At 36.5% G+C, this 22,111-nt stretch overlaps 1 protein-coding gene across 3 annotated transcripts in view; it reads left to right on the top strand.

Annotated features, from left to right (window-relative positions):
- Positions 1-22,111, top strand: part of LOC102696505 (metabotropic glutamate receptor 3) — a 61,258-nt gene that overhangs the window by 12,229 nt on the left and 26,918 nt on the right. For all 3 annotated transcript variants that reach the window (XM_015347391.2, XM_015347390.2, XM_015347392.2), the window contains 2 exons: positions 16,583-16,771; positions 17,527-18,128. In XM_015347391.2, coding sequence (XP_015202877.2) covers positions 17,640-18,128 — 489 coding nt within the window. In that variant the 5' untranslated portion in view covers positions 16,583-16,771; positions 17,527-17,639. The remainder of the gene's footprint in view (positions 1-16,582; positions 16,772-17,526; positions 18,129-22,111) is intronic.

Here is a 22,111-nt window from a genome sequence, read left to right as displayed (position 1 = left end):
TATTCATTTCTGTTCCAAATGTACAGTATGTTTTTGTAAATATTATAGAAATACTTTATATAAAATATATTTTATGTACATTCAAAGCCTGTTATAAATGTACAGTATTTATTCTGTCAGAACTACAATTTAGATGATACTCTTCATGAACAACAGAATGTGAAATTGTGTTCAGACTTAAAATGTTACATTATTTAAACAATTTATTTAAATAATTGGTTCTGAACTTCATTAAGCTTTTGTTAAATAGTGTTTTAAAAATGAAAGGTAAAGCATTGCCATTGTTTCTAAAAATGTCATCATTAACAAGCTTTATATGAATTATGAATGAATCAAGCTGGATGAAATCATGGAGGACAGGTAAATTGTCAGAAGTTAGCTAATCTTTTATACAATTGCTCCTGACATCAACAATGTGAGTGCAGCTGTGGTGTGTAGGTAAAATCAATTTGTTTTATTGTTTTTGAATTTTAGTTTTTCTGCCAGTAGAGTCAGAGCTGATTTTAAAACTCAGGCCATTTCAAACTCATATTCCAACACATGGTGACAGAACATAGGGCCAACACAGAGTATGCCAAGCAAGTCTGTGAGAGTGTGAGTGTTGAATGCAAACTGAGGCCCTTTCCTGTCAGCTCAAACAGTTGGAGTTTTGTCATACTGTCAGAGCTACAGTAGGTTACTCTCAGAGAGGGTTTGTGGAAAAGCCCAGCAGCTAGCCCTACTCTTGTCATAGCTTACTGGTTAATAAAAAAGCACTTCCCTTCAAAAAAGGAGCTTCAGTCTCCTATACCATCCGAATATCCATTACCCTGTCACCAGCCATCAAACTGTATGTCCTAATGAGGCAACAGGAGGGGAGACAAGGGTATGAATATAGATGAAGGAATCAAAGTTGTTAAGTGTAATTAGTGACCAAGGGAGAAAGATGCATGATCTTTGGCTAGTGCTTTCCTTGACACATGTTGAGAGGAGAGGAAGGGGGGAAGTGATTATGTCAATCAAGAAAATATCATCTTCTAAAACTGTTCTGGTTTGTCAGCATGCATTTGAAATCCCCCAACTGAATTTAAACCAGTTATAGTAAATGCATACAGCCTTGAAACACTACCACAGTCCTCAACTATAAAGGAGAGAGGTAGAGAAAGACGATACTGGTAGAAATGGATTTGTACATGACTTGTATACCATTATAAGCCTTCCTCTTTCCATCACTTAGTTTTCTTTACTCAGCCCATTTATATTGAAACACAATTTTACATAAATATTGTCTTGAATAGACATAGTTCTAAAGAGTTCTCCTCTGTATTCTTTCCACCATGAGGCCAATAAAATCTTTTGATGAGTAAATGTTGATTTGATGAAAGTCAGTATAGTAATATTTTGATAACTGTCCTTAAAGATTTGAGTATATCATGGGCCTTTAGAATACTACCCAAGAGACACTCAGTGAGTCCCAGGCAGGCTGTGACATTTGTCTGTGTGCAAGGATGTAATGTAAGCAGGTCGTGTTGATGAGCTAGACTTTAGGAATAGATTACCAAAACACGATGGAATATGCCGGTTAGAGAAATAGATGAAAGACAAGAGGTCATGTGTAGGAGGAGAAGAGTTGCACGATGGCTCATTAAAGCAAATCGAAAGCATTTGAAAATGAAGATTAAATTGGTGCCTGAGAATTTCCCTGCTATCTGACGAAGATGACATCTGCAGCTTTGTGCAATCTGATAATTCTGCTTGGGTGTGAAGTGCATGCCTGATTGCCTCGGAGCACAGTCAGACAGAAGGTAGTGTATGTCAGGGGAAATATACATTGGATAGCTCAGAATAACATGTATTGCTCCCATCCTCACACGCTCTCCTCTCCTCCTCTCTCCATCTATTGTATTGGAAACACCTGTGTGGCCAAGTGTACAAGAACAGTGAACACACGAAGAATTCCAAACACAAGTGGCTAAGGGGGAGCTAAAAATGGAAGTGGATATGTATTTCATATGAGATAATAATGTAAGATTTCAATTATGTATGTGGGATGAACAAAAATCCTGTCCAATCTCATTGTCCACAACAAGCCTGTATGTAAGATGGCATGAGTTCCCGTGGTGACCATGTGACTCCATGTTTGCTTTGAGGCAGGATGGAATTTTAAAAAAATGTCTTTCAATTGAAAAATGTTAATTTGTGTTAATCAGCATTCTGGCTTTGCTAGGATTTGCTAGGATTAAAACTATTTTTTTCCAATAAATGTGTAATACTGATTTCTGTGGTGATTTGATTATTTGAATGTAATTAAGCAATTAGAAATTAGGCAATAAAGTCATAGAGTATGTTATGGCTACTAGGAATAAATAAATCAGAGTCAATAGCAGTGTGCATATGTGGCTTCAAAGAATACAATATACAATTTTATTGATATGATAATAACGTCAGCCATAAACACATACCGTAATGGAGTATATATGAATCTATGTGCCATGATAGACACAAATAGTTGATCAATCCCTCAAATTCATGATAATCAGTGTCTTGACATCAACATTCATAAATGCTTGATAGACAAGTAGATATTCAATAACTTTCCTGAATTAATCTTGATCAAATTATTATTATCATACTTGTTTGGAAAAATAGTTTAATTCTCAAGTATAAAAATGTGAATATTGAATTACTGTATACTGGTTGGAACTGGGAATGATTGGCCAGGAAAGTATGCAGTAAATGAGGTTTATACAATTCCCCTGGGGAGAAGATCAGCTGGATTGTGTCCAGTCTTCGTCTGCCAGCTCTGTGCCAAAAGGGATGTCCTGCTGGTGCAGGAATGGTTCTGTGCTTAGTGATGCTGAAGTCAGGCCCTCCACTCGAACTTGAACAAAATCTCAAGACTCTGGAACATGGCCACAAGTTGAGGCTTAGATGAGCAGAATCCTAGGAAGTCTGTTTATTTTTTAGCTTCTGTGGGAAACATTCTTTAACATTCAGTGGTATTGACAAATGTCCAACTACAGTATATCATTGTGTTGATTGGCTCAATTACAATAAGGAACTTGTCCCAGAAGTTCCCTTACTTCCAAGTATGTCTTGGGCATTATTTTGGTTCACATAGAACTGTCCGTATGGCAATCGCTTTTCTCATCTACATTTATTCGCCATCGTGGTAAAGTCATGTGATCAGATTAACTGTCAAGTTGCCGTGGTCCCAGAGTGCATCACAACTGCTTGAGCAGCACCTCTTAGATCATAGCAATAGGGCTGGTGATTGGCTGTGATGCCATCAGAGCATCCCCTCAAGGCACTTGCTGATTGGTGGATCACTGTGGCCTAGTCAATGGCTAACCTCAAACTGGGGTTTGAGTCTAAATGTGCCTCCCTCTTGGAGCCGCTGAGGTGCGGATTTGTTTACTTCATCACTGGAGGTGTCAGATTAAAACCAATCTGTGGTGACTTTGATTGGCACTGGGACATCTTTCTTTTTGAATATACCATCTCAAAAACCTACCATTAGGAAGCTGTCTCAAAGAAGTTAAGCATTTCCAGAAGGTAAGTTGCAATTCAAGGTAAGATAAATGTTATTATTAGAATCTTTCTGAACACTTAATTCTAAGCAAAATCATAACCTACATCACTTTAAAACATAACTGCAACATGAAGCTAACAGCTGTTCACAGGATCTGATTGATGGTAAGAATAGTAAACAGCTGCTCAATATTATGCATTTGCTGCACATGTGCATCAATCACCGGTTTTCATCTCTGTGAAGGTATACTGCTGAATTTTCCATAAGAATATTCTTAATTAAAGGCTGTTTTAAAGTGCACCAGTGAACCTATTCAAATGATCATCTCATACAATGACCTACATTTCATATTCAACTTAGTTACCAAGTCATCCCTGTTTCCTGAAACCATACTACTTCACATCCAGAATGAACATAATATTAAAAAATATGGATGTTAATCATAAATTGTAAGAGGAAAAGAAGATTGAAAAAAGCTTGAAAGCTTGAAAAAACAATCTTTTGAACATCTTATGGGAACCAAAAAACTAAATGTGTAATTAAAAGGTATTTGTATCAGGGAGTTTCTACACAGCATGCAACAGCATATTTAAAGGACCATCACTATCTTGATGTTTAAACCCAGCCTCTTGGCGAGCTTTGGATGTACAGTATGTGAAGGAATGTAACCTTAAGGGGATGTAGTGGGGTTACCCCAGTGTCCTGGCCAAATTTCCCTTTGGCCTTTACCAATCATGGCCTCCTAATAATCTCCATCTATGAGTTGGCTTCATCACTCTGTTCTTTTCCCCACTGATAGCTGGTGTGTGGTGAGCATACTGACAGACTATGGCTGCTGTCACCTCATCCAGGTGGGGGCTGCACACTGGTGGTAGTGGTGGAGGGGAGTCCCCATTATCTGTAATGCACTTTGAGTGGAGTGTCCTGAAAAGCGCTATATGAGTGTAAGGTATTATTATTTTTAAGTATTGCCATTTGGGCTCCTGATAAGCTCAAGTAGCAAAGACACTCATGTGTAGTTCTGGCTGAGCCCTGCAGTCAGGATTTATTCAGTCTTGATTGACCGATTAAGTCTGTGTCATGTCATTAGTTGACTAAGATTATTCATGCAGTCAAGTGCTGGCTGGGTCATGTGGGCTTGAGTTAGCCAGGCATTCTCAGCTTGGAATGTAACAATGGCCTTTTTCTTGGGTGTCTGTGATTTTCCAGGGCTTTCAGTGAGAATTGTGTCACTCTTCTAGTTGATGCTAACTTAACTATAGTCACACTGGGACTCAGAGTATGAATAAGAAGGAAATACTTTGAAAGTCTGCATTCAGTGGGAACCAAAACAGAAAAGGAAAAGGAAAAAAAAAGGATGGTTTAAATTGAATTAAAAGTATCATCCCTTTAATACTCTGCCTGTGTTTTCTTCGGTGGTTGGATTTGTTAGAACAAGCACCTAATTATCATAGCAGACCTCATTTTGTATTCTACTCGCATCTGCTGAAAAACTGAAAAAGCAAAAAAAACAAGATCAGATATTAGCAACTGAATCAGATTCCCTATGTTTTTTTGCCAGGAGGGCAGGATTGGCACTGATGCAAACATCATAAAATATTGCGCAGAGAGAGATAGTTTTAATAATTTAGCATCAAAGATTAAGGATGTTGTTTTCCAAGGTGTTTGATGGATGTTGTAATGACTTTTCTTTACATTTTATGGTTGGAGTAGCTAACCATAACATTTAGGAGTGGGGAATGGTAAAAGCAAAAGGTGTTGATTATTGTCTCACTGCTCAGAGAAGACTCCACAAAGACAAGAAGACATCTCCTTTCCTGCAGACATGGTAACATAAATGACCATGTGACATAGTGTCATTTAATAGATATTCTTTTCTCTGCTATTTTTAACAACATGTTATGAAAACATCCAAATTCTGTTGATGGGTCACAAGCTTGCATTGATTTGACACATTAATCATTATTCACTGTATGTCAGGTTTGCTCAGGATAAAAAATTAACACAAAACACATTTTCCTTTTAGCATTGTGACTCCTGCATCCCTCCAGATCATTTCCATGACAGGCTGAAAATGGTAAGATAGCTCTATCTGTTCATATACAGAAGATTTCTGCAGTGCACTTATAGAAGTCTGCAAGCATGCAGCTCTTTCTCAAGGACTCTTTTCCTCTGCTTCAAGTCCCAAACAGATTAACAGCCTTGGCAAAGCACCATTCCTCATATGCCACCCATCTCTAAAAATTACCATATATTAATACTACTTTCCATCAGGAATGTGATTGAAACTGCTCAGACAGATTAACAGTTTTCACAGCTCCCATCTCATTCCGTTCTTCTGAAACGGATGTTGCCAGGATTGAAGTGTTCAAGAAGCTGGCTAGGCTATTGAATTACGTTAAAAACACCATCTGTCCAAATTAAAGGGAAAAACTAAGGACATTTCTCTGGAAAATCTCTGAAAAAATATAAAGAAAATCTTTCATATTTCTCATTGGAAAATGTCCTTGTTTCTTTGGATAGTTACCTGTTCGCTGCTTTTAGTCTGTTCTTAATTCATGCACGTTACTAAAAAAAAAACACTGCAAGAATTAATATTGACAATGCAATGATGCACATGCAAAGAATAGACCACAGACATGTAAATATACGCAGTATACATATATAGTGGATAACATCAAAATCATATCAAGCAAGGCTCTTGTGGTTGTACTGTATCAGAAGCTTCAAAGTGTTTTGAAGCTGCTCCTCTTTTTGATTCTTTCTTTCAGAGAGAATCATTCTGAAGAGACATCTGGAGAGAAATTCTCTCGACTGCAAAAACAATATGATGGCAGTTCCCGCTGAGAGTTAAATTTGATCATGAAAAATGATGGTTTCGCAGCCAATATACAGTTAGATTCTTTTCTATTCATACCCTATTTTTAATGACTTCATACAACACTATACCTCTCGTTGAAGAGTTACTGTCAGGTCAATTTCCTAAAATCTCCATAAACTCACCACACCTTATTTTATTGTCAGATTTTAAGACAAGTAGAGCATGGAATCAATAACACTTTTACTACTTCTACTTCTAATAATACCTCACAGAACTTAGGTTTGGGGTTTGTATGTTTCTTCTTGAGCCCATGTAATTGTTCTTCAGGTGCTCAGGTTACTGTTTAGGTAAATATTCATTTTATCATCTTATTTGTTTTTGTGTAGCTCATGCAGCTTGTATTGCTGTATATATTGTACCAGAATCATACAGAATTTAATTTTCTGGAAACCTACAGTAGATTGTGTTTTGTGGGTGCTTTCTGGATTCAAAACATCTTGGATTAATGTTGAGTGGAAAAGAGATCTGATCATCAAGACTCCAGATTGTGCAAAAGCTTAAGTAACGAGGGCTTGTTTTTATACTTCTTGTGTGCCTCCTTCCCTCTTTCCTGACACAGGGTATTAACAGGATCAAACAGCCATCTTGACAGACTATTGATGCCAGCTTAGGTCTATAATTTGTCAAGCAAATGGAGGAAACCCAGGATGTTTCCTTAGCCTTTTCTCCACTCATGTCCCTGATGCTCCTTGAAAGGCCACTTTGCCCCACACTGGTTTTGCAAATGGGAACTTCACACTGGGGCCATCTGTTCAAGGAAATGCCAGCTTAATTATTAGGTTTTTAACGTTAATTAAAAGTTGTGAGCCACCAAGATATCAGACTCATGCTGGCAGATTTCCAGTGCTTTGGAATGCAGGGGGAAAAATCAACAGTTTGTCAACAGTTTAGGAAGCAGGATTCTACAAAAAACGGTTAATCCTTTGGTAATCCAAGAGTGCTCATGGCTAGGCTGAATAAATGAACCTCTACTATCTTTTATACTCTAGAACAAGTAACATATACTGCACAGTATCAGCACTGTTTCTTTAAGTGAGTACATCTTTGTCCTCAACATCTTTGTCCTCATTCTCTATCAATCATTTCATATTGCCAGATATTACAAGAATTACAGATTCTTGCTCAAGGTTTTTAAGTAATCCAGTATTTAATCAGTTCTCATATTCTGAAGATCATAAACACTTTTTTTTAATTTCCCTTTTTTTGTATATTTTTTTATTTCATCCCCCCTCCCTGACTCTTTCCTGTCCCCTTTTCTCCAAACCAATGCTGTTGTCTCTGCTCCCAGTGTAACTGTCTCTGAAACAACCGTAATTAGGCATAGAATTCTTTACATGCTGTCTGGCTGATGGCCAACACATTTAACACTACCAATTAATGCAGACATCAGGAATCGTTATTGACAGCCCCCTAGGAGAACAAAAAGAGCTCTAAGACATATCATCTTTCACAAATATTTGGTTTACTTTTCAAAAAGAAGATAATTTGTTATTCTATATACAGCAAGATGTCATATCTTTTTGCTCACTCTTTCAAAATCACTATAATCTATGGTGCTTAATTTGCCATTGAATCATTTCAGCATTGTTGTATTTATTTATTTTTGGTTTTTTTTTCTATTGCCTGTTTGTCTTCTTCCTGTGGGAGTCCATATTAAACAGGCTGTTAAAAGACATCACACCCACTGTCGTTTTTAACAAAACTAACCAAAAGAGCATCGCATGCAAATGAGTACACATCATACTATAAGCAGAAAGACTGGTGACACTTCACGTGGTATGAGGCTGTTTTAAAGCAGAGCTCAGCGTTGTGTCTGTGTGTGTTGCATAACTGCAAATCAGACAACTGAAGATAAGAATCATAAATTTACTCATTTAAAATTAAGGGATTGAAATCTGTGAGGCATGGTGGTGCAGTGGTCAGTACTGATGCCTCACGCTGCTAAGGCCCTGGGTTCATTTTCAGGCCTGGGTGGCTATCTGCGTTTATGTTCTCTCCATGTTTTGTGTGGGCTTCCTCTGGGTGCTCTGGTTTCCTGCCAGTGTAAAAACATACTGGTAGGTTAATTGGCTTTGGAGAAAATAGCCCTGGAGTCTCTGTGTGTCTGTAATCTGCTTTGAACCCGTTGCTCAGTAGGATAGGCTCTAGCTCCCCGCTGACCCCCAAGCTGGAAGAAGTGGTTAGAAAATGGATGGATGAATATTGAAATTCTGGATTACGACCACATTGAAAACCCAGCAGCACCAAGTCTAAGATGAATGAACATATACTGTATTGTAAAAGACTGTAGAGCTGGAAAGTAAAAGACAAATACATAAATCACAATAAAATGATCATTTTTACATATACAGTATACAGTATATATGTATATATTGCAATCTTTACAATTTTACAATCTTTGTCCTGTAAAATATATTGATGATATTTACAGTAGGGCCATTGAAAAAAAGAAAATGATTTGAACTCAGCTGTTTGTGTAAGAGACAGGACAAATGAGGTATGCATAGTCATTGCTAATATACTCTGAAGATACTTTGGTATGAAGTGTTGATAAAATCGCTTGCCAGCATTGTGAACTCATGACATTTCCCTGTGTCATAAGATTATTGCAGAAATTAAGTTAGAACAGTGGAGAGCGCTTAACACTTCATTTTTGTTCTCTTTTGTGCCCTACTTAGTTTAAAATTTGTTACTGTAGCATTCTGTAAGACAATGTTTTTGAGACTGAAGATGACACAAAGGTTATGATTAAAGCATTTAACACGATCCTTAAAGCTTGAAGGAGCTTTCATGTAATCAAATGTTAAAGAATGAACAGAAGCATGGAAATGATGCATAGAAATACAGTACATAAGAAAACAAAGTCCCCCTGGTGGTACCTTCTGGGATCGGCATGCAGGGACTTTTCCCACCTTCCTGTTAAATTAAATATCACTCACTGAGAGCTGCTGAAATAAATAGAATTAAATGAATAAAGTGATAACTGCACAGTTAATCAGTAGTATCAAAATCTGTCCATCTCCTTGCTTCCTAGTATAAGGCCTAATTAGTTAACACTGCCAGAGGGGTGTTGTTTCTTTTTTAACTTTACCTTAAAAAACTGAAGGCGATTTTCTGGGAGCACTTTGCAGTTACAGTAAATTGGTATGAAACACTACACATTGCAACACACAGAGGAGATCTGCTTTTTCATTAAGCCGCTGGCTGGGCTTGCATATTGGTACATGTCTTTGCTTGTCTCTCTCCTAGGTTCCATCTTGCCTGGCAGGTTTCCATGGAAACTAAGGTTAGGGATACCTAATGAGTGAAATCATATTTTTTTGAATGTACAGTATTGTCTCTATTTACATCTGTGTATATGAATATATGTCAACAAAGGAAATGATAAATGTTTTTTTTTCCTTTGTCTAGAGCTCAGGTGTATCCAGAAAGGTATCAACACCTCATTACTGAGCATTCGTTAAAACAAGTGGCAGGACGTGCCCCTAGGTTGCATGTTCTGAACTGTGAAATGCAACAAATAACACCATAGAGAATTAAACCTGAATACAGGTTCAAATAGCTGTGACTGAGTCTTAGAACTTCTCTGCATTTAATAAAGTGAAAACAAAACCTTTAATGCTAAGAAAGGTACCTGTTCTTTTTTATTAGATCTATAGCAATATAGATTTCCTATTTTAGATTTTTATTTTGGGTCAAGGACACAACTGAGGAAGGCTTAATGGGGTCACTGAATACTGACTTTGTTTCTGCTCCTGGTATAAATAAGATTAAAGCCACGACAGTCTCCTTTGACCTCTAGTTGACTGAAGTAATGACCACAGAGGACATATCACTTGACATTCTAAAATTAGGATAGAATATTGTCCTCTTTTCATAGTTGTTAAAATAACAACACATATTAAAACATACCATTTTGATGTTAAGTAACTCTAATAGTATCATTCTTATGACAGGGCTTCAATTAAATAGAATCCATTAATTTAATGGTACCATTACAAACCAAACCTGTATGCTAGGGTTCCTGAGAAAATACTTCAGAGCAGAACTGGCAAGCTTCTGATGGGGATCGTCTATGTTATGTGAATAAAAAATGCCGTTCATATTCTGTGGCTGGCACTGTAACAAATTCCATTGATGAATAATTGACACCAGCCTGTATTTAACAATCTCTTTCTCCCACACAGTTATGAGCAAAGCCAGCAGTGTTACCAGGGTCTCTGGTTTACATGCCAGAGAAGTACACATTGTCCACACAGAGCAACAGTGAATATTTAAAAATCTGAATTTATTTTATTCATGTTTTCATCTCCTGGTAATTTAATTAGTTGTGACTCGTGGTGTGTTAGTAAGTCAGCTTCACTTACAGAGGTAGGAGACCTCCAGCGATATTTGCTCAACAAAAATGCCTGTAAATTATATCAGTATGCAATTAAGTCAGTATTTAATTATCTAACAGGGGAATTGTACAGGCTGATGTGCTGGAAATGTGGACAAACTGCTCCAGAAAGTGATTCCACTGATTATACAGACAACCATTTTCATTTGTGGACAGCTACTGCCTTTACTTTGTTTCATATTATGTCACTGTACAGTATCTAAAATGTGGTTCTGAGGAAGCAATAATGACATATTTATTTGTACATGTGCTTTAGGGCCACATTTGTATTCTCATAAAGAGATTTCAAATATCTTTTAAAAACTAAATTTTACTTTTCAGGTGCTATTCACTGTCAATATGAATATACCATACTGCAGCAATCACAGAGTATCGAATTTGTTTGAACATTGTAACATGTCACCTTATGAAATAAGATTTTTAAAAACAAATTTACAACACTTACACATGTTCATATCGTTTGGCATACATACTTCGACATTTTAAATAACATCTTTAAGACAAAAACAATACTGTTCTTAAAATGCACACAGTCCATAAATCATCTGTCTATAGACATGATTAAAATCCAACTTCAGTTGTGTTAAAAAGTCCTTTGGTGTACACCTTGCACTATCCATTTTAACTGAGTTCAGTTGCAGCTGCGTTGTTATCAAATCTTTGATAAGTTCCTTTTTCCATTAAGTTTGGGGAGTCTTGAAGATTTGTGTAAAGAGTTCATTCACTTGAGTTATTTGGAACTTGGGTGCAGTTTTTAAAAACCCAGTTCTCTTTTTGACTTGAGACTTAACGATGAACTTTTCTCTTGTGCTCTGTGAATTATGCTGTCAGTCTAATTGCAAATTCTTTTTTTACCATTGTATTTTTCTTGTGCACAAACATTAGCCAATTTTAAATATTATGTTTTCTAAATGTGCATTTCAGGCTTGCCCCTTGATTATCTGTAAAATATAAGCTTGCTCCTTGGATTTGTTCCTGTAAAAACAAGAATTGAACAATAAGTGATGTTGGTAAAAAGCATTTACTGTAGTTCTGTTACTGGTTGTAACCTTCTCACACCATTACAGCTTTGGTGATTCTAAATTAGTTTTTTCCCTCATGGTAAATGTCACTTAAAAACATTCCTGCATACTGTACATTATCTACACATACAGCGTGGTCTTGTCAATCAAACTGAACTACAGGATTAATCAGTTCACATTGGTGAGTTGCTGTCTCTTTAATATTGTACATTTTTTCTAAACATATCTTATACGGTATATTCTTCATTTAACTCTCAATAGTACTATTCTTGTTGCAAAGGTCTATACAAACTATAATAAACTTTTGTGTACAATTTAGACATAAATACTTCCTGTACTGTTGTTAACCAGTTCAACTCAAGCACAATTCTCTGTAGGTTTCTGTATCACATGCACTTTTATAACTTTCCCTATTAGGTTCTCCTGTAAAATAGTAAAGATTCTATTTCAATTTATTATCATGCTCCGTTAGACCATAACACTAATCTTATTTCATTGTTTTGGTGCTTCTTTGTCTATTTAAGTTTCTTCTAGTTTGATTAAGGGTTTAAGTTGCTGCAATTTCATCTCTCTGGCAGCTTCACATTTATGTTGCTGTTTATAAGCTCACCTGTCTCTTATCTTTGGGATATACATTTTGTTCCAACTATAGAAAACATACTGTACATTACAGTTTTAGTTTTTGTATAATTTATATTTCATGTCATTTTTTTTTCATTATTTCATTTTTCCATGTATGCACCTTATTGTTTTTGCACCCAACATATTAAGTAGTGTTTTAACTCTACATAAGCATGTACTGTACACTGTATACTATATCCCTAATAATTTTGAGTTAATTACCTACTGGTTTTGTCAGTTTTTCTTTAAGTTATACTTGTACATTTTCTTAATTTTGCATTCTAGATACATTATATGCAGTATATATTCCCCCCTCTATCGACATAATAGTATTTATGGGGGCCAGCAGGGGGCGCTCACCCTGCGGTCCATTTGGGTCCTAATGCCCCTGTATAGTGACAGATGAGACATAAAACCAAGGTCCTGACTCTCTTTGGTCATTAAAAATCCCAGGGCGTTTCTCGAAAAGAGTAGGGCTGTAGCCCTGGCTGGGGCAATTTCCCATTGGGCCTTACCAATCATGGTCTCTTAATAATCCCCATCTATGAATTGGCTTCATCACTCTGCTCTCCTCCTCACTAATAGCTGATGTGTGGTGAGCATTCTGGTGTACTATGGCTGCCGTCGCATCATCCAGGTGGACATTTATTATTACTATTATAATATTAGGATTATTTATAGTGGACAACAGAGAGAAAGGCTGAGCCAGATGTAGACTAACTTTTGTTTAATTGTTCATATACTGTGACTGGCATTCTAACAAATTCCCTTATAAACAATTGACAATTATTTAATCTTTTTCTTTTCCAAGTGGCTTGTAACTTCCCTCTCCTTTTAAACATGAAAACTAAAAAATATGAACACTAAAAAAACAGGACTATTTCATTTTCTATGATCTCCCATAATACTAAGTGCTTAAATATTTTCTATACATTAAATAAAAGACTGTTCTTTGTACTTTGATGGTTCTGCAGTTTACCACGCAGTCCCTCAAGAATTTCCCATGTATACTGTTTAAAAAAACACATTGCACTTGCATATAAAAATTACAAAACTGTATTCATCAAGAAATATGAATGTAAACAATACGAAACTGCCACAACCAAAAACTGCATACTATAACTGTCCAAATACAGTAGTGAAAATGCATAAAAATTGTAACCCAACTGCTGAAATTTCCTTTCGCTTCTTTATTCATTTTTTTTTTACCTTGTCAGGTTTACATTTAGGGTTAATGAAGCTGCTTTATAAGCTGCACAAACATGAAACAGGATATGTTTTCTAACATATATTCATCATTACTTTGTTAGTACATGTTTGTGTGGATGTGCTAACCTCTCTTTAAGTGAAATATTAGATGTAGATTGGGACTGGGAAGATCCCAAGTGGAAGTGTCATTGAATTTTACTTGAGGATAATTTTCATGGCATTCTTGCAGTTCTTATGCATCATTCGCTCTGACATTGTATTCTTCAGGGATCTGTGTGTGCACAACAGACATAGACATAATGCACATGATAGAGTACTTCCACAATTCATGAGTGCACAAGTTTTGAATTACACTCTAACTGTCATTCTGCTCTGAGATATATGCCAAGGGAGCTGTACACTGACCCTATATATCAGTATATAAAATAGTAATCCACTCAGCAGTTTGAAATGATGTACTCACATGTACTGCATTATTTATGCAGGAGGGGAGATTAAGCTTTTATCCTTTGATTTCAATTAACTTTAATTCATAGAGAACCTGCTGTGCACACTAAAATGTAAATATGATATCCAGTTTACTGTATATATAGATTTTCAGATTTCTTTAACTAAACTGTGAATCTCCATTGAACTGTTTTTTTTTTGTCATTAGATTTAACCAGTGACAAAGCATTCAGGCACACTTTAAGAGAGGCTTGCAGAAAATTTGTCATAACCTGGCATCATCATCATCATTATTATGATTATTGTTGTTGCTTTTGTTTATCCAGGACAATTAACAATATATGCAAATCATTATATTATGTATAAGTACATACCATAGGAATACAATCTAGAAAGTAAAATAAAGTATAGCAATACAATGGTACTGTAGTAAGGTCATTTTAATCATGCAAAACATAATAAAATAGCAAACGTAAATGTAAATGATGTAGTGTAGTTCTGTAGGTATCTGTCATGTGTTTATGTTTATGGTGAAAAGTGCGATGAATAAATAACACTTCAAGGTACAATTTCCATAAAATGTGTTGTACTGTAGCCTTTCCCGTAGAGACAGTAAACTTTCAATTTTTGAAATTTAGATTTCAAAAGTTTAGATTATTAGAAATACAATATTATATTTTCTTGTATCCTAAATGTGTTTTTTATCTTAATGTGTATTTGCTGCTTCTGAGGTACTCAGATTTAATTTGGTAATGGATATTATTATCAATAATCATGTCTAAGGAAACCTGCTAAACTTATTTAAATGTTTGTTTTGCCCTAATTATTAGTATTTATTAGCAGTTGTTTATTACTTATTACAACCATTTGTACTTTTATGCAGTGTTTATTGCAATGGACTTTGTTTAAATGTGTGGAACAGGGAAATCTGTCACATACACAAATCATGAATAAACTTACCTTCATGAATACATAATTGCACACAACTTGGCCATTTTTGTAAATGTGGCAGAGGTAAATGCAAATTTCTCCTGTTACAAAGGATATGAATGAAAACAGGTTATTCATGGTGTTGTGCAGACCATACAACCTCACTGTTAACACCAACATGCAGACAAAGACTGTAAAATACCAACATCATGTTTATTATTAAACCATCATAATCAGAAGCATGAAAAAACAAGCTAGGACAAATGAAATCTAATGTATGTTCTGCCCCATACCTGATGCTGTTTTACTGGTGCTCACTGGTGCTAAATTAGGCCTAATAAAATGTGGGGTGGCACAGTGGTTACCATTGCAGCCTTGCGGTACTGGGGCTTTGGGATCAATTCTAGACCTGGGGTGTTACAGTATGTGTATGGAGTTTGTACAGAATGTTCTCCCATTGTTGGCAAGGGTTTCCTCTGGGAGCTCCTGTTTCCTCCCACAGTCCAAAGACGTGCAGGTACTGTAGGTCAATTGCCTTCTGTAAAATTGGCCCTGGTATGAGTGTGTCTATGTCTGTATGTGCCCTGCCTTGGACTGGCATCATGTGCAGGGTCACTGTTTGCTGGTTTAGGCTCCAGCTCCCCTGCAAATGAATAAAGTAGTTTAGGAAATGGATGTATGGATACATACAATGTGTAGCCATACCGAAAAATATACATAACATGTTTTGACTGAATTTTAGCCTAGTGATTTGTCTTTTGCCTGTATTCGGTGCTATGCAACCATGTTAGTACTTTGTCTTGCACTAGATCTCCCTCCCCCTAGTAATACAGCTCAGTCATACTGAGAAAAAAAAAACAAGTAATGAAAAAGTTTAAGCAATAAAAAGTAATAAAAAATGCAGTTGGAAAGTCAAATTCGAAAAAACACAAATTCAACTGCCTGTTATCTGTTCTGAGGGAGAGGTTGTTGTAGAAGAAGCAGTAAGATCCAGAGATGATTGCGCTGCAAAAAATAACAGTAAAAACAACAGTGATGGCTGATAAGAGGTGAAGGAACTGCTCATCACTGGCACGTACACTTCTATATGAGAAGAGTATTACAGATCAGCTCTATGAAGTGCTCCCAGAGTACCAGAGTATTTTGTCTTGTTTGGGTTGATCTGGGCAACAACAAAAAAAAGGATGCTCTTTTTTTAGAGTAGCAATACTCATTATGGTTAATAACAACAGAAATAATAAGCAATCATGGAAAGGGCAAAGGAAATTTATAAAAAGGAGTTTAAAACTTGAAAAATACACATCAGACGGTATGAAAAATCCAGCTAACTGAGGTAGAGTACCACAGCAATAGCTGAGACAGGTACAAAGCTGATCAGTTTGGTCAAGTGTGATGCACTGCATACTGCTTAGATTAGCTGCTTAATTGTTTTTGACAGGGTTTGACAGGGCTTGTCATTCACAGGCCTCGCCGCCCCTGGTGCTTCAGTCTAGTCAGCGGTGGTGATTGGTTCCTGCTCTCTTTCCTGGCCTTATTCTTATTACTTTCTTCACTTATCTCAGGCAGACGTTCCTTCTGACCCATTGTTCACTGACGAGCTTCAACAAGCAGAGGAGCTTGTACTCATTACCTGTTCCTCCAACACCTCTTGGTTGGGTAGCCAAAATCGACCACAAGGACACTTCTTCCAGCTTGGCACAACGTCTTCTTTGGCACATTGTGGAATCTCCGTTTCTACCTTCAAAACCTAGGTAGGTGGTCCTCTGAAGCCTGCCTAGGCTATTTTCCAACTGAGCGCCAGTCAACCAAAAGCTTGCATGACATATGCTTTGTATAGGAACTCTGTATGGGTGTAATGGGTTTCCTTTGATCTGTTTATGAGTGCCGTAATCCTCATGCTTGGTGTCAGGTTGCCGTTTCCTCAGCCAGGAGAGTTATGTTGAATCAACTTTCAGCATTTATCCGAATAAACTCTTGGGTGTCACATTAATGAGAATTTGACCTAACCAGTGATCTTTTCCTGGGCAAAGATTGCACAAACTACAGACTATTAACATTTCACGGGCAGGGAATTTGCACACATCTCTTTCTAGCATATTCACTAAGCTTTAGCATACCACATATTGGGACCTTAATGACATGAAACAAGATATTAAAAATCATTTTTATAATAGTAGCATCCTAAAACAATGAAGAACAAAGAACATGTCTTCAGTTTGCACATTACTATGTACAGTATCAATCTGTCATTACTGTCTATGATACTCATGATCTCCAAGCTTAACATACTGTACACATCACATACAGAATACCCCATAACTGTGTGGACAGGCCTTTTCATATTTCTTCAGTGTAATGTCTTTGGGGTGTAAAAGCATTATGTTGCATGTTTGCAAGCTGTGGGATGCTTGAGACAATGGCTGCAGTATACAATAATCACTTTTTGGTTGTTAGATTATAAAAGTTGCAATCAAGCTACTGTATTTATGTTGTACTCTATCCCTAGGTTAATGATTCATAAAATGTCACCTTTGATGCCAGAAGAGGAACACATATCAATGAAAAGACAAAACCTTTAAAACTCGGCTACATTTCAACTCTGGACACCAAGACAGCTCCATGAAGAGCATGTGGTTCAGAATGGGTGCTTCCTGTGCTCTCCACATCCTGTTTCTTTTCACTCTGGTGCAAGTGGCTCTTCCCACCTCCAGTTACAACACAGGCATCAAGAGGGAGATCACTATGGAAGGGGACCTTGTTATTGGAGGACTTTTTCCCGTCCATGAGAAAGGGGAGGGAACAGAGGACTGTGGGAAGATAAATGAGCAACGAGGGATCCAAAGGCTAGAGGCTATGCTCCTGGCTCTGGACGAGATCAACAAGGACAATAAAATCTTACCTGGCCTCAAACTGGGTGCCCACATCTTAGACACCTGCTCAAAAGACACCTATGCCCTCGAACAGTCCCTAGAGTTTGTGAGGGCCTCCCTGACTAAAGTAGATGAGACAGAGTACATTTGTCCTGATGGCTCATATGCTATTCATGATGACTTCCCTTTGGCTATCTCTGGGGTAATTGGCGGCTCCTACAGTGATGTCTCCATTCAGGTACTGAAAATAATTAACTTTTTAATTCTTCTGTTTTTGTAATTCCATATGGTTTTATGAGATGAATGCTTTAATGCTTTACCTTGCTTACTTGTTTGTTCCTATGCTTGGCAGTGAAGCAATAAGAAAACAGCACATGACAGGGGTATGACTGGCTAAGAGTAAAACCTTGCTAGGTTGGGCTTGGTGTAATTCAGTATCTGAAAGGGAAAAAGGACAATGTTTTGCTTTCAATGATCAAATATTACTGCAAGTAGATTAATTCTGTGAGCTGTTAACCTTAATCTAGTCTGTCAACAAATTAAATAGTAAATCAATTGATATACAGTATTCTAAAAATGAATTTCCTCCTTTACAAAAATTAATAAAGAAGTTGTATAAACTGCATGCAGACTCCATTCTGGATTTTGGCCTGGATTCTGTAATGACATTTCTTTGAGAGGTTAGTATTGGCATGTTTTACGCCTGTCTTTGGGAAAATCTTATAGAGTACTACTCAGAGCAAATGTAAGTAGATGTGAAAGCCAAACTGTCTAGCTTCTTGCTAAATCTTCCCGGTATTTAATTGAATTTATAATATTTTGTTTTCACAAATACTTAACATAACATAAGAGAGGAGACCAAATGACCCATCAACATTAATTACTATTAATTGATCCAAGGATCTCATTTAGCTGTTTCTTGGAAGAAGAGAGAGTTCCACCCCTTGCAAACCTTTTTTAGTCTGTACGTGGAGGGTTGCAAACAGTAGGAATTTCCACAACATTAAGATGAGAATACTCTCGTGATGAATTAGTATCATAGTGTCATTTGCTTCTGTGATGTATTATGCAGTGGGATAAAGGAAGAATGCTATAACAGAAATATTTTATTTTATGCATTTATAAGCCAGATCTTAAGGTTAGTTATCTAGATCTTAAGCTAGCCAGGACTGCTGTTTTGAAGAGCACAGTGTCAATACGTTGTTAAGTTGCATGCCGGAACAATAGTAAAAAAAAGTATTGCAATGTAACAAAAGCGTAAGCATCATCTTGATCCATCAATTTAATTCAGATGGGTTGGAAATTGAAAATAACCTTGATTTTAACATACTGTCTCTACCTCTTAGCCATATGTTCAATTTTGAGAATGTGTTCTGGTGATTCATATTATGCTTAACATAAGCGCACAGATATTGCAGCTGTTTCCTGAATAGCAAAAAGGATAAAATTATTTGATGAAACATTCAATAACAATTAGAACTGCTACTGTGTAATTGGTCCCACACGGCCCATTATTTTGTTGTTTCCTCATCAGGTTGCCATTCATCATAAATTCTCCCACATTCCAACTGCAGCTTCTAACCTCTAAATCTCAAGGCTTCAAGCCGTGAGGACCTGTTAAAACATGATAGAACTGTATAGATGATGGAGAGAGTCATAGACCGAATTAAATTAACATTTTAATGAACAGGTTTACATGTCTGATGTTGGACAGAATAAAACCACGCTGTTCTAAAACATTTACACAGTTCTTCCTAATATTTTATGGTGCATTTTGTAAGTGTTGAGCCAGATAATAAGAAGATTCACTCTTCCCACTGTATTGTAGCCTTGAGCTCTGGGATGAAGGCTAGGAGCCACTAGATCCTCATTTCAACTATCAGCTTGATGCATGACTTTTTGCATTAACCCCTGGCTACGATTATTGCAATTTGCTGTTGTCTTATACCCCTGTGTGACTGAAAACAATTTGAGCTCCACAGTCAAAAATGTCATACTCAATGCCTTTAATACATTTCTGTTGTCTGCTGCCGGCATGATAACACAGTAAAACACAAGATTTAGCTCACCTTTAATGAAACAAAGGAGCTAATCTATTTTTTTACTGTATTATTGGTATATGAAAAAAACTTGTACATCATGGAGTTTTAAACCATAATCCATAAATCATTTTACCATTTAAACAGATAATAATAATGTTTCTTTATTAGCCCTATACAATTTCTTGCATTAGGAATTCATCTTTTCACATACCCCAGCTTTTCTCCATGGAGACACAGACACACAGACAGGGAGAGAAGCTTGGGGTCAGAGAGCAGGGTCTGCCATTGTACAGTGCCCCTGGAGCAGTTAAGGTTAAAGGCCTTGCTCAGGGGCCCAACAAAGATTCCTCTGCCAGCCACAGGATTTGAACCAGCAACCTTCTAGTCACAGGTGCAGATCCTTAGCCACAGAGCCACTGGATATCAGACTTTAATCTTACTCACTAATAGAATGCTGTCAGCCTCATTATTACTGTCCATTTGCCACTTACTCAGCCAGCAGAGCTACATAAAACTACTGTAACTTTCAAGGAATTTTTCGTAATAAACATTATTGAACATTATTGTCACATCACCAAACGTTTGAAATTTGACCAAACTACTGAAATGGTTTAATAGAGGAGCAGATCAAATTGTAATCTCACCCCCTTCCTCACTCCTGCATACAATATATAAATATCTCACCTCCTGAGCCTCTTTGTGTATCTTTTATCACACCCTACTCTCCAAACCATCTTCACCCCTGCAGCTGCTCCCTGGCTCATTCTGTGCAAAGCAAATTCCCTGTAAGTCTTGTCCTTACAGTCAGGTTGCCCTTTTCTCACCAAGGAAAATTACACCACACAAATGTCAAATGCACTATTCCTAGAAATGTTCTTGCATTATTACAATAATCAAAGTTTGATTGAACCTCTGAAAGTTATATTACAGCAAAGGGGATCATGAAGTTTCTTTAGCTTTACTCAACAAGTAATATAACTTTAAGTCTCATGTATATTTTAAGTTAAAGATTATATTTATACTACTTAAAACAGCCTTTCCATCTTTTGAAATCTATTTATGAGGTAGTGTTCGATTTGAGCTCAGTGGCCCTTTAGTTCAATGCACTGGGAGTGAGGCAGTATTCATAGAACACAACAGAATGACAGTTCAAAATGTCACTAGCACAGAGGACTGTAAATGACAATTCCTCTGTCATCTGACTTCCACTCTTGGACATGCCTGTAATCCATTGAAACCGTTATATAAAAGAAAAGATGGTTCATCCTCTGTTGATGAAGCTAACAGTTTATGGATTTTATTATCTCATTATACAGGGATATTGAGACAGCTGATCACCTCACAATCACCTGTACTACTTGAGATTTTAGTAAGGTTTAGAAAGGTTTTATTAAGATTAAGATGTTTGCATGAATAATATTTCAGCTTGAAATGAATCACTGAAATACCGTGCTGTTGAAAATGAGATATTAGGTATATACTTTAGAGACTGAGGTTTGTTATAGATTCTGGGAATTGCCATTTTAGGTATCACAATATCAAGGTACTTTTTCATACGTGGGATACATTTGTGTGTTGTGGTACATTTAGGAAAATTTAGGAGTAGATTAGCATGTTATGGAAAAATGTGTACTATATCTTATCTATGTATCTATGTTTTATCTTATCTAAGCTCTATGTTTTAGAGCTTATTGATGTACAAAATTCAAAATCAAGTTTCCAAAAATCTCTAATGAATTACTGTATCTTACTTCCTTTATATTTAAGGGAAAAAACATTTTTTATTGGCAAAAAAACTTATTATACTCATTATTTAGAAGTTAAAAACATTTTAAAAAGGTTTTCTCCACATAATTTATGAACATCCCATTGTGACATACTAAGACTTAAGCTCTTATTCTTCAGTTCTTTTGTTTGTATTTTTTTCATTTTTGGGTACCCTGGACCATTATTTCATAAAATGAGCAAAGGTCAGAATAATAGTATTAAAAATTCATTCCATATCATTCTCCATTTCTATTTTGTACTTTTGGATATTTACAACCAAAGTTATCATGGTTTTAAGATTTCCAATATGGATTATGGTCCAAAGGCTGTTTTTAATTTTTCCCATAATAGTCTCTGGGCATCCCTCCCTCAATCCATTTTGTCATTTGTTTTTGAGTTCCTCAAAGCATCT

The sequence above is a fragment of the Lepisosteus oculatus genome, chromosome 4 (genome assembly GCF_040954835.1).
Source record: "Lepisosteus oculatus isolate fLepOcu1 chromosome 4, fLepOcu1.hap2, whole genome shotgun sequence".
NCBI lineage: Eukaryota > Metazoa > Chordata > Actinopteri > Semionotiformes > Lepisosteidae > Lepisosteus > Lepisosteus oculatus.
The sequence above is the reverse complement of the archived record's forward strand: the minus strand, read 5'-3'. Positions and strand labels throughout refer to the sequence as shown.